A 13832-nucleotide genomic window follows, 5' to 3' on the forward strand; every position below is an offset into this window, starting at 1 on the left:
GGCTCTCCTTGGGGCCAGGGGCTCTTGGCAGCCATGCTTGGGAGCACATCCACCCAGGCATCAGTGCGGCGGAGGTGGGACTAGATGGGACCCTCCCTCCAGCTCATTAGTGCCAAGATCCAGCCCCGCCCAACAGCCTGCAGGTGCTGGGGCGCCTCAGGCCAAACAACCTTTCTGAGCAAGGACACGGCCCCACCCATCAGCAGTGCCTGTGCCTGGAGCTCAGTTGCTAAATTGTGCCCGACTCTGCAATCCCATGGACTGTAGCCCACCAGGCTCCTTTGTCCGTGGGACTTTCCAGGCAAGAACACTGGAGTCGGTTGCCATTTCCTCCTCCAGGGGACCTTCCCAGCCCAGGGACTGAACCTGAGTCTTCTGCATCTCTTCCATTGCAGGTATCAAACCTGAGTCTCCTGCTTTGCAGGCTGATTCTTTACCACCTGCGCCACCAAGGAAGCCCCAACAACCTATAAGTAGGCACCAGCCCCTCCTGCCCAGGAAGCCTGCACAAACCTGTAGACCAGCTGGGCAGCAGACAGCAAGAAAATACCATCCCACAATGCAAGCCAGATCCTACCTTGGCTCCAGCTGGGCTCTGCCCTGCCCATTAGCAGGCCAATGACCTTCTGGACACACTGGGCCAATACCCAACTGTGTCACGAAATGGCCATCCTCCCCACCAATGATCCTAAATGAGTGTGGGGATCCCTGGGCCCTGCAGCCAGACTCCAAGAACTAGCTCTGCCTGCCAGGGTGAGTGTGTGCGTATCTGATTCTTTGCGACCCCATGGACTGTAGCCCACCAAGCTTCTCTACTCCATGGGATTTCCCAGGCAAGAATACTGGAGTGGGTTGCCATTGCCTACTCCAGGGGATCTTCTCGACCCAGGGATGGAATCCAAATCTCCTGCATTGGCAGGCGGATTCTTTACCCCTGTACCATCTGGGAAGCCCAACAGCAACAAGGGAAGCAATGAGTAACATACAAAGGAGTTCTCATAGGGCCATGAGTTGATTTTTCAGCAGGAACTCTGCTAGCCAGAGAGAGCGGCATGATGTATTTAAATGTATTTGATGAAAGGGGAAAACCTACAACCAAGAATACCCAGCAAGGCTCTTACTCAGATTTGACAGAGAGATCAAAAGCTCTACAGACTGAATCTTTAAGGACTCAGAGAAGTCTTCTGGGTCAGGAAGAGATAAAAACATTTTGTTCTCAGTAGGAAAAAAAGCATGAGCAGGGATACAGAAATGCCTGAATCAGAGAAATGAAAAAGGTCAACATGGTAGGAGAACAATGTGGTTGAATCAGCTTAAAGCTATACGTCATACATCAGGGGTCCATGAGGGTCACGAAAGCTCTTCCCATTTTAAAAATTCTTATTCTGATGTCATTCTTTGTATAATACTAAGAAATAAATATCTCAGGAAAACCTGGAATCATTTATTCAGGGACTCCATGGAACCCCAGGCCGGTGGTCTTCATGGATGGAATGCAAGTAGTGCTCATCTTTTAAAAACAGAAAGAAAAAGCTTGACTCTGAATATGGTCCACCATTTGCCTTCACATTATCATCTGAACAAACAAATAGATAAACAAAAAAATCCTACAACTGCTTAAATCAACTAGAAGCATTAAATTTCTATCCATCACCAACATAGTTGTGAAAAAGATATCATAACAAATAGAATTGTTTTCTATGATTTAATGACAGTTGTTTAGATAAGGAGATGGCAATGTGTGGAATTTTCTAGCCTACATATTTTGCTTCTGTCCTATATGATCTGATCATTATAAGTTGGACCATACCTAGACAGCATATTAAAAAGCAGACATCACTTTGCTGACAAACGTCCATATAGTCAAAGCTATGGTTTTCCCAGTAGTCATGTACGGATGTGAGAGTTGAACAGTAAAGAAGGCTGAGCACTGAAGAACTTATGCTTTCGAATTGTAGTGCTAGAGAAGACTCTTGAGAGTCTCTTGGACTGCAAGGAGATCAAACCAGTCAATCCTAAAGGAAATCAACCCTGAATATTCATTGGAAGGACTGATGCTGAAGCTGAAGCTCCATATAGTCAGAGCTATGGTTTTTCCAGTAGTCATGTATGAATGTGAGAGTTGGACCATAAAGAAGGCTGAGCAGCTTTAGCATCAGAATTCACCTTCCAGTTGGAAGGACTAATGTTGAAGCTTCAATATTTTGACCACCTGATGCAAACAAAACAGTAGGCATTGGTAGTTAAGAGTTCAAGAGTTTTAGGTAGTCTGTTTTAAATCCTTAACCTCTTTCAACTATTTAACTTTGAACAAGTTAGTGCTTCTCTTTGAGCTCTGTTTTCTTATTTGTAAAGTTGGAAAAATAATCCCAGCCTCCTGAGAATTAAACAAGATAATATATAAATGTCTCATATATATATATGAGCTTGCTTGATGCTGTTATCAATGATTATCATTTTAATCTCTATAAAAATGAATGGCATCCAATTTCCCAGTCCATGCTTTAAGAAGAGAAAATTAAAACTGGAGAAGGAAAATGTAAATAATAAATATGTGAGACTGTCACACTTGGTATTTTAAAATGTCACACCAATAATGTAAATTGTTTTTGAATGCCTCTGAAAATGTTATTTGAGCAAAGATTACTAATACAAAGTCAAACCTCAGAGACAGAAATAAGAATCAAAGTGACCTTGAAAATCTTGATGATTGGAGGAAGCGTGTTTGCTAAAACCTGGAGGAAAATCCACAGGGACACAGGCAATGTGGTATTGCTAAGGGTAACAGCAGCAGGGTAACAGAGACTAGAGATCACTTCAAGAAAATTAGAGATACCAAGGGAACATTTCATGCAAAGATGGGCACAATAAAGGACAGAAATGGTATGGACCTAACAGAAGCAAAAGAAATTAAGAAGAGGTAACAAGAATACAGAAAGTGAAGTTGCTCAGTCATGTCTGACTCTTTGCGACCCCATGGATTGTAGCCTACCAGGTTCCACCATCCATGGGACTTTCCAGGCAAGAATACTGAAGTGGGTTGCCATTTCCTTCTCCAGGAGATCTTCCTGACCCAGGGATTGACTCCGGGTCTCCCACATTGTAGGCAGATGCTTTACCATCTGAGCCACCAGGGAAGTATACAGAAGAACAGAAGAATACAGAACTATACAAAAAAGAGCTTCATGACCTGGATAATCATGATGGTGTGATCACTCACCTAGAGCCAGACATCCTGGAATGTGAAGCCGAGTGGGCCTTAGGAAGCATCACTACAAACAAAGCTAGTGGAGGTGATGGAATTCCAGTTGAGCTATTTCAAATCCTGAAAGATGATGCTGTGAAAGTGCTGCCCTCAATATGCCAACAAATTTGGAAAACTCAGTAGTGGCCACAGGACTGGAAAAGGTCAGTTTTCATTCCAATCCCAAAGAAAGGCAATGCCAAAGAATGTTCAAACTACCATACAATTGCACTCATCTCACACGCTAGTAAAGTAATGCTCAAAATTCTCCAAGCCAGGCTTCAGCAGTATGCGAACTGTGAACTTCCAGATGTTCAGGCTAGATTTAGAAAAGTCAGAGGAACCAGAGATCAAATTGCCAACATCCACTGGATCATCAAAAAGCAAGAGTTCCAGAAAAACATCTATTTCTGCTTTATCGACTATACCAAAGCCTTTGACTGTGTGGATCACAACAAACTGTGGAAAATTCTTTATGAGTTGGGAATACCAGACCACCTGACCTGCCTCTTGAGAAATCTGTATGCAGGTCAAGAAGCAACAGTTAGAACTGGACATGGAACAACAAAACTGGTTCTAAATCGGGAAAGGAGTATGTCAAGGTGGTATATTGTCACCCTGCTTATTTAACTTATATGCAGAGTACATCATGAGAATCACTGGGATGGATGAAGCACAAGCTGGAATCAGGACTGCTGGGAGAAATATCAATAACCTCAGATATGCAGATGACACCACCCTTAAAGCAGAAAGTGAAGAAGAACTAAAGAGCCTCTCGATGAAAGTGAAAGAGGAGAGTGAAAAAGCTCAACATTCAGAAAACTAAGATCATGGCATCTGGTCCCATTACTTCTTGGCAAACAGATGGTGAAACAGTGAAAACAGTAAGAGACTTTATGTTTTTCGGCTCCAAAATCACTGCAGATGGTGACTGCAGCCATGAAATTAAAAGACACTTCCTCCTTGGAAGAAAAGCTATTGACCAACCTAGACAGCATATTAAAAAGCAGAGGCATGACTTTGCCAACAAAGATCCATCTAATCAAAGCTGTGGTTTTTTCTAGTAGTCATGTATGGATGTGAGAGTTGGACTATAAAGAAAGCTGAGCACCGAAGAATTAATGCTTTTGAACTGTGGTGTTGGAGAAGACTCTTGAGAGTCCCTTGGACTACCTAAAGGAAATCAGTCCATCCTAAAGGAAATCAGTCCTGAATATTCATTGAAAGGACTGATGCAGAAGCTGAAACTCCAATACTTTGGCCACCTGATGTGAAAAACTGACTCATTGGAAAAGACCCTGATGCTGGGGAAGATTGCAGGCAGGAGGAGAAGGGGTCAGCAGAGGATGAGATGGTTGGATGGCATCACCGACTCAATGGACATGAATTTGAGTAAACTCTGGGAGTTGGTGATGGACAAGGAGGCCTGGCATGCTGCAGTCCATGGGGTCGCAGAGTTGGACACGACTGAGTGACTGAACTGAAATGAACAACAGCAGCATCAAATGCTTTACAACCGAGAATTACGTCCAGGATGAATGTAATCATCAAATAGGATTTGATTATTACTCACCCAGTGGAAAACAAGCGCACGCACATGGTAAGTTACACCTGCTACAGTGGAAAGCAGTCTGGGCTAGGCAAGGGAAACTCTGAGCTGTCGCCAACCCTGTGCTAACTCTGCCAGGACCCGGGGCAGGTTCAGTCCCCTGTGGAGACCGTCTCTAATGTGTAAGCACCGGATGGATGAGCACCTCTTCCAGCTGAAATGCTGTGTTCCTTTCATTAGTAACAGTTCCCCAAACCTGAGGACTACATCTACTACGTGGCTGGTTGGCTGGTTTGGCTGTGCTGGGTCTTCACTGCTGCTCAGGCTTCTCTCTAGTTGTGGCGAGCAGGGACTACTCTCCAGCGCGGTGTGCAGGCTTCCCGCTGTGGCGGCTGGTCTTGTGCAGCACGGGCGCTCGGGCACACGGGCTTCAGTAGCTGTTCACATGGGCTCAGCAGCTGTGGTTCCCGGGGTTTAGGGAACAAGCTCAGTACTTGTGGCATACAGGCTTAGTTGCTGTGTGGCATGTGAGATCTTTCCAGACCAGGGATCAAACCCGTGTCTCCTGCATCGGCGGGAGGATTCTTTACCACTGAGCCACCAGGGAAGCCCCTGAAATTCTACATTTTTTTTAAAAAAAAAGAAGAAAAAGAAAGGAAAACCATGAAGTAACCCATACATTATATTCTGTATTCATTTGTTTCCATTAGGTTTTATTTCCTCACTTATAATCACAGCTCTTTGAAGAAAAACTCACAGCATAGTAGATACTACTTCCTGAATGCCAATTTGTGCTAGCTTCTGTGTTAGGGGCTCAACAATTATTGTCTCATTTACTACATGTGACAGTCCTGATAGGTAGGTAGATATTATATCCATTTTGCAGGTAAGGATGCTAAGCTTTAAAGAAGTTAAATGACTTTCCCAAGTTACTTACCTACAAATGGTGTACTCAGGATTCAAACCTAGTTCTGACTCCAAATCCCTTTTTCCTCCCCATTTTCTCATGCCTCCTTAGTGGACTGAGAAAACTTCATAGGACGGTTAGAATACTAGAAGATGTAGACGGCTGATGCTGTAAAGGAAAGGTCTCAAAAAAAGGCGTGTTTGCCTGGTTCTCACATCAAATACTAAAATATATTCTAGTAGATCAGTGACTAAATAGCTAAAAATTAAACCAGGATTTTACTAGAAGAAAACATGGATAATTTGTTTAATATATATCAGAGAAGGAAAGATATAATACAAAGCCCAAAAGCTAAAAAGGAAAAACAAATGTGACTATGTAATACATTTTAAACTTCAGTTTGGCAAGAAGTAGAAGACAAGGAAAAGTTTAAATATTTAAAATACAATAGTAAATAATACAAATACAAAACTAGTAAGAATATTTGCAATAGTTATCTGAGATGAAGAGCTAATATTCTTTTTTTAACATTCTTAATATACAGATAAATTTTTTAAAGTGTAAACTATCCAAACAATGAAAAAAAAGGCAAAATAAATGAGCAAGCATTTTATACAAAAAGAAATTTAAATAACCAACGAACATATGAAAAGATGTTTAACCTCATAAGTGAAGAAATATAAAATTTAAGAATATAATTGTTTACCTATCAGAATAACCACGGTCAAATGTTGGGGTATGAGCAGTTTTTACAAGAGTGTGAGGAAGCGGCCAATCATGCATTTTTTGTGGGAGTTTATATTTTTGGAGACAACTTGGCAATAGCTATCAGAATGTAACCCTATTACCCTTTATCCTTCTGTTTATGACAGCAAAATAGTAAAGCAACCTAAGCACCCAACAACTGTGCCCTGGTAAGATAAATTGTCTTACACTGACTAGTAGAACCTGCCACAGCTGTTAAGAAGAATGAGATAACGTATAAGAATATACAAATTAAAAATACTCTGGAGACTAAGAGATACAAACTACTATGTGTAAAGTAGATAAGCAAGGAAGAGAAATTGTATCACACAGGGAAATACAGTCATTATTTTATAATAACTTTAAGTGGAGTATAATTTATGAAAATGGATCACTATGCAGTACCCCTGAAACATATAATATTGTAAGTCAACTATACTTCAATATAAAAAATATATAACTTCAACATATCTCCAAGATATGTTAGTAAATGGAAGAAAACCAACTATAAAGCAATATATAAAATATTATCTTTTGTGTAAAATTATTTATAATTGTATGAACCTGCTTATGTTCATAACAGAAATAATTAGTAGTGGATATAAGAAGCCATCAATATGGTACCTTTGGCAAGGATAATAAGAGGTAGGAGAAGCGTTCTATAAAAAATAAATTTTTTCAATTTTATTTTATTTTATTTTATTTTTTTTAAATATCCCAGAAATTTATTTAATGTTTGCTTGATACATTTTATATAGAAAGGTTGGAACTATTTGCTTTGAGTGCCTCTGGTAAATCTCATGGAGGCACTAAACTACAAAGGGGTGCCAATCTGGAGATATCAGAAATGGAAATCATAAGCCCAATTTATGTCTCGTCTTGAAGATCTGTCTCTAGTGAAATCAGGCCACTCCCTTAAAAAATGCTCAAGGTGTTGGAGCTCCTGTGTGAAAACAGCTAACATTTAGGAGGGCATTTCTTATTTTGGTCTGTTGGAACATTTAAATACTTAAAAAATATTCAGCTTTGACGTTTTCAATACTGGAAAACTTTTAAGTCTAGGGTTTACAGCCAGGAAGGCTGCTTTGTGTTCCTTAAACTGGACTCTGTTTCCCACAAAGTTAATCTTCAGCTTTGGCTTCCATTTCTTCTGCATCATCATCTCCATCCACTTCTGCATTTTCTCTCTCAAGCCTCTCCAGCTGCCTTGCAAGTTCGGTCTCATCTGTATCTGTGACCACTTTGGGCTCCATTTGATCATTGAAGACGCCCCTCTTTTCCTCAATTTTTTCTTTTATAACAGCCATAGCTTGATTGAGGACAGAGAGGCCTTCTGTTCTCTCCAGGGTGGTTGTAGTCATTACATACCGAGGAGGAGCTATTAGATTAATCTTGATAGGCATGGTTTCTGTAGAACAATTCAAACCCGCTCTCAGAGCTTCTTTTACGGCATCAATGCCTTCATAGCCATAACAAGCCACTTCAGTATCTGCTCGAATTTTGACAGCCTGTGGGGTCAAACGCCTATTAATATTGTTAATGAGTACTTCCCGTTCATCTTCATTCAAATCTAAGCTATCCAAAATAGATGGGTCTGAGACTGCGTGCTTAAATGCATCATAGGCACCATATCCGGGTCTCTTGTACTTGTCATCGAAGACCCAGGCAGTCCTCTGGAACAGGCTTTCCAGCTGCTCATCCTTGGTGTATTCTAAGACCTCAGCAACATGACGAAGAATGCTGTAAACAGTTTTGGATTTGGTAAATTTATCTTCACATTTGATTGCTTCCTCTGGTGAAACTCTTCTTTTTGACAAATCAATGTATCCTTTTTCTTTGTCCACTCTAATAACAACCACACATTCATTCCTGCCAATTCGGATGAGTTTGTTTATAGAACGGATACACCTTCTTGACAACTCACTCAGAAGAATCATGCCTTCAATGTTGTTGTATTCCAGTAAGCTGACATAAGCGCCCATTTCAGCAATGGACCTTACATTCACCATCACTACATCTTCTACCTCAGGAAATTTGTGTTGATAAAATCTACAACTTAGACCCGGCATTCTGAGGTATGTGTGTGAGTCCCACACCAGGCTCCCACGCCACGCTCTTCAGTAGGAGAGATCAGACTCGATCAGCCCTCAGCAGCCGCCGACTTTCTTCAGCGTGTGCTTCGGTTCTCAATTTTATTTTTAAAAATAAAATTTTTATATTGCTTTAATTTTCCTGTACGTGCATTATGAACATACAGTTGTCCCTCAGTTGTTCCAGGGACAGTCCTCATCCCCAAACCCGACAGATACCAAAATCTACAAACAATCAAGTCCTTTATTTAAAATCGTAGAGTAATTGCATATAATCTATTCACATCCTCCCATATAATTTATTTTTTATTTTTATTTTTTTCACATCCTCCCATATACTTTAAATTATCTCTAGATTACTTATGAAACCTAATACAATGTAAATAGTTGCCAGGTATGTAGCAAATTCAAGTTTTGCTCTTTGGAACTTTCTGGAAATTTTTAAAAATATTTTCAATCTGAGGTGAGTTGAATTTGCCAGTGCACAACCCACAGATATGAAGGGCTGACTGTAAAATATTAATTATATATTTTATTTCAATGCATTATCTGGGCAATGAGATTATGGCCTGTTTGTGTTTTCTTCATTATTAGTTTCTGTTTGTTTGGTAAATACATATTTTTCAAATGTACAAGAGCAAACTAAAAGAAACAAATAATGCATATAATTTTTAGCTTAGAAAGTGTATTTCCAAGTGTTTATCCTTTGGAAATACCTTCCTAAGTGTTTGTAGTAGCAAAAAGTGAGACACAGCCTTAGCCACACCAGTAGGGATCCTACTAAAAAATTACTGGTACATCCACACGATTGCATACAGGCTCCCACTTAAAGGTAAGACAACATGAAACGATATGGGTGATATCCAAGATATATTGTTAAATGAAAAACTAAACAAAAACAAGTTATAGAATTATATATTTAATATGATCCTGTCCATTTAGACAGAAAGTCAATAATGTATTAAAACACAGACAAAACCAAATAGAGATAAACCCACACACTTGCATATGCATATAGCAGATTTCTAAAAAGCATACACAAGAAGCTGCTAACAGTTGTTACCTCTGGGAGTGAAAATGGTGAGGGGACTTTTCACTTTTCTTTTTATACCTTTCTAAAACATAAGACTTCATTACCATGATCATATATTATTTTTTAATAAAAAGTTAACCCTAGTTGTTTGCAAAAGAAGAGATTTGGCCCTTGAAGCTTGTGCATTCCGCTTCCTGTAGGTAGGAGGCAAGATCAGATGACTTTTTCTGTCTCTCCCGGCTCTCTGAGTTATACTTCTGACTCATCAATGCCTGGACAGTCTCTGAAATGAATGTCATTATGTAAGGATTAAATCTGAAATTTTATGGTTCAGAGAGGCTTGAGCCTCACAGTCCCTTTCCCCTGAAGCAGGTGAGAATTGAGGCTCAGAGGAGTGATAATGACTGTCCGTCAGCTAGAGAATGGTCCAGCCAGGCCTAGTCTCACTCAATACACTTCCCAGTGTAACCGCGTCATTGATGCTCTCAGTAAGCACAGAAAGCCAATCAATGCTTTCACCAGAATAGAAAACCAGGCAATTTATAAAAGTGAGTAAGGAGACTGTAACAAAGTTATCTATGGGAAGCCCAGCATGTGAGATTAAAGATTACAGGTGTTCCAGGCCTGATAGGGAAACACAGTGGCCACTCCTAGTCGTGACCCCTTCATCGTCGAGGAAGACTGATGAGTAGTGAAAACATTCTCTATTCTATGTGCAGATGGGCTGAGCAGTTCTTTTATTCTTCTTCATGGTCCCTAGCCGTCTTCCCTATAAGTTAAAGGAAACAGAATTTTAATATCAGCTGGGTAGGTTAGAAAACTGGTCTTTCTGTGTGTTCAGTTGAAGAAGAAAAGCTTCTTAGGGGCTTGTCTTGCTCACCTTTGTTCCCCATCCTCCGTCCCCCTATCGGGGCAGTCACAGAGCCCTGACGTTGGAAAGCACTTAGTAATTATATTGTGTTGGCTTTGACTGAATTGATTCAAGAAAGATTTTAGCTTCTGCCTCTCATTAAATTTGACTTGAGGGATTTTTTTTTCCCCCTCTCAGCAGAGTTTTGTGCTTCTTTTTCAAATGCTCTGTTTCTCTTTTGGCATGGGTCCCAAAATGGGAGTTAGTAAGAGCAACATAAACTCCCGGAATTCTCTATTTCATTTTGTTACAATTCATTCTGGGATCATACGTAAGAAATGGGGCAGTCGAGTTTATTTTGGAACAAGGCTCAGAGCTGTCTAACCAGGCTCAGGATGACAGGTTGAGGCATATAACCAAAAGGGGGGATTTGGCAGGCAGCCAGCCCCATTCCACACACTGTCCCCCAGAATCTCATATGAATATATTATTCTGTCAGCACATACTTGTCTACATATATTACATGTGTCTTTCTTTATTATCCCATTTTCCTTCTAATTTTGAAGGCTCCTATCTATCCCAGAAACCCACAAAACTCATAGAAGCATATTAAATGCACACACTAACATCTTAATGGATTTGGGTGGACAAAACTTTCAACCCACTCAGACCATGGCACAAATGCCCTGGATAGAATTTCACATCTCTGCTAACTAAAGTTATCAACAGCATGAAATTTGACAAGTTAGCATTCCAATGCATGGGTAGGACGTGAAGGGTTTTGAGGCAGGTAACATCATCTTAAACAGCCTCTCTGGGGAAATTTTTCCCTCTGTCTACCTGGGTTGGGAAGATCCCCTGGAGTAGGAAATGACAACCTGCTCTAGTGATCTATCCTGGAAAATACGGTGGACAGAGGAGCCTGGCGGGCTACTGTCCATGGGGTTGCAAAGAGTCAGACACGACTGAGCAACTGGGCACACATCAGAATAACATGCCTTACGAAGTACCAAAATTCTCTGGCTTCCTCTCTTTCAGGTGAATGGCATTGACCTTCGTGGAGCATCCCATGAACAGGCTGCTGCAGCACTGAAGGGGGCTGGACAGACGGTGACGATTATAGCACAATATCAACCTGAAGGTCAGTGAGAACTCAGACTGTTCTGATTCGTTTCTGTGTGAATGGGTGACCACATTTCTGATCACTGATATTAACTAGTTACTACCGACACGATTTTTATAAACAATCTATGGTGAAAAATTGGTGGTTCATGTCCAAAGAACATGAGGTTTTGTTACTCTTAATCTTCCAAGGAAAAAAATCTAATAGTTATAAAGGCCTGTTTGCAAATACGAATTCAAACAAATAACAACTAGCATCAACTTTATTTCATTTACAGTCTTACCTGGTATACACTTTTGGTCAGCAATGGATACTGTAAAAACAATTAAGATTTAGGAAGCAAGGGGAGAGATCTTATCTACAGAAATAGACCATGATCAGTAGACCATTTTCTCTCCTGTGGCAATGACTTATTTTTATGAATACTAACGTGGTTTTTGGATGTCCTTGTAGTGGAATTTTATTTTATTTTATTTTTGCCTTTTCTGCCATACTTTCCCTTGTTTTGGAATACATCACTATAAACCCTGAGACTTGGTGAGATATCTTGAGTTGAATTAGCCAACTAAGACTTGATAACATATTCTAAATTGGATTAGCAAGCCCTGTTTTTTTAAATTTGTTTCAACATCTGTTTCTGTGATCAGAATTGAGGCTCAGTGAGACAATTGGGATGTTACCCATTGTGGAGTTGATTTCTTAGCAAATTACCAAACATATATATATATATATATATGTATATGTATATTTCACTTTTATTAAGGAAATATAGTAACATATATCACTGTGGACTAGACTTTGTACAGAAAAACAGAGGAATATGGTTCTGTCTTCAAGAAACGTAGTTAACTGTTTTTGGTTCATGTGGCTAGCAGGGAGGAAAATTTAACAGGTGACTGTGAAAGTACAAGGCGCATTCAAGAAAGAGCCTTTGTGCATGTGGGCCTGAAGAGGCTTATTTGGCCTTTTCAAATGATTATTTCCTAGCATCAGTTTTTCTATTGATGTTTGGAAGAGGTTTGTGTCTTCCCTGTGAATCTGAGATTTTACCATTAATGGTGGCCAACCACACATTTTACAAGAGAATAAAGAAAACTGCCATTATGCATTTTGATACGTTACTTTCCCTTTGCCTGACTTTAGAATTTGCAGTTAAGTTATACTCCCCCCGCCCCCAAAAAAAGCGTATCGATTGCTTTCTCCTATTGGCCTAGCACAGATATGGCCAGAGAGCCACCTGGGAAGAGGGGATTTGTGTTCATCAAAGATGGAAGATAACATCACCAAGGAAACATGTTCTTTTTAGACAGTTTTGAGAAGTTTTTCTACTTCTTAAAATTTAGTACATATGTCTTCTAATAGGAATAAAGCTTCCCTGGTAGCTCAGAGGTTAAAGCGTCTGCCTCCAATGTGGGAGACCTGGGTTCGATCCCTGGGTCGGGAAGATCCCCTGGAGAAGGAAATGGCAACCCACTCCAGTATTCTTGCCTGGAGAATCCCATGGACGGAGGAGCCTGGTGGGCTACAGTCCACAGGGTCGCAAAGAGTCAGACACGACTGAGCGACTTCACCTACCTTAATAGGAATAAACAACTCCAAAGTAAAACAGCTCCATTGTACAACAGAAAATGAAAAGATCTGGGTTAACACAATTTGATGAACAAATTCTACTTCACATAGATTAAGAACTTGTTCGTGAGATTCTTCATTTTACTGATAGCTGTTTTCTTTGTCTCAAACCGTATGATCTGACACAAGACATAAATATCCGTGAAAATTTTCATCTCAATTCTTCAGATTGATAAAACGGTCCAAACTATAGTTACACCAATTAGAAACTCTTGATGGTGAAGACGGTCATTCAAATAACCTTGAACAGAATGATTCCAAGCTTTAAAAGTTACAGTAAAGGATAAGCATGTCCTGGTTCTATCAGCATAAATCTTCATCCTAAGCTTCCTTACAGCTTTGTTTCCTTTAAGCAATAAACTCACTTCGGATACTGTGCTGTACTTTATCAAGATGCCTGTTCAAAACATGTCCTATAAATCACATAAATCGATTTTTAAAGTGCTTCTAAAGAAATCTGCAAATAACAGCAAGAAGCTTAGTATTTCAAAATGCCAAAGTACAAATCGAATTCACAGAATGACTTGCCTATTTTAATAGTCTAACTGCATTCTAATTTGTCACGGCTTTAAATCAGTTGGAAATGTGGTGATGCAACAATAAGCAATCATTTTTTCTCCCTTTGCAAATTTAATGGGTAACTGAACCTTAATTTAACTATTT

The 13832-nt window shown here is 40.0% G+C and overlaps 2 protein-coding genes across 39 annotated transcripts in view; one reads left to right on the plus strand and one right to left on the minus strand.

The window, feature by feature from the left end:
- The window catches only part of DLG2 (discs large MAGUK scaffold protein 2), a 2369976-nt gene that overhangs the window by 2011599 nt on the left and 344545 nt on the right, over positions 1–13832 (plus strand). For all 38 annotated transcript variants that reach the window (XM_042238120.2, XM_060403917.1, XM_060403919.1 and 35 more), the window contains one exon: positions 11456–11558. In XM_042238120.2, the coding sequence (XP_042094054.1) occupies positions 11456–11558 (103 nt within the window). The remainder of the gene's footprint in view (positions 1–11455; positions 11559–13832) is intronic.
- LOC105603981 (eukaryotic translation initiation factor 2 subunit 1-like) lies at positions 7118–8630 on the minus strand. Its single transcript, XM_042238138.2, has one exon. It carries the CDS (start codon positions 8511–8513, stop codon positions 7566–7568), a length of 948 nt encoding a protein of 315 aa, XP_042094072.1. The 5' UTR covers positions 8514–8630; the 3' UTR covers positions 7118–7565.

The sequence above is a fragment of the Ovis aries genome, chromosome 21, assembly GCF_016772045.2.
Source record: "Ovis aries strain OAR_USU_Benz2616 breed Rambouillet chromosome 21, ARS-UI_Ramb_v3.0, whole genome shotgun sequence".
Taxonomy (NCBI): Eukaryota; Metazoa; Chordata; class Mammalia; order Artiodactyla; family Bovidae; genus Ovis; species Ovis aries.

Bases quoted from the DNA above. Each gene is read 5' to 3' on its own strand.
- LOC105603981 (XM_042238138.2), bottom strand. From the start codon at position 8,513: ATGCCGGGTCTAAGTTGTAGATTTTATCAACACAAATTTCCTGAGGTA.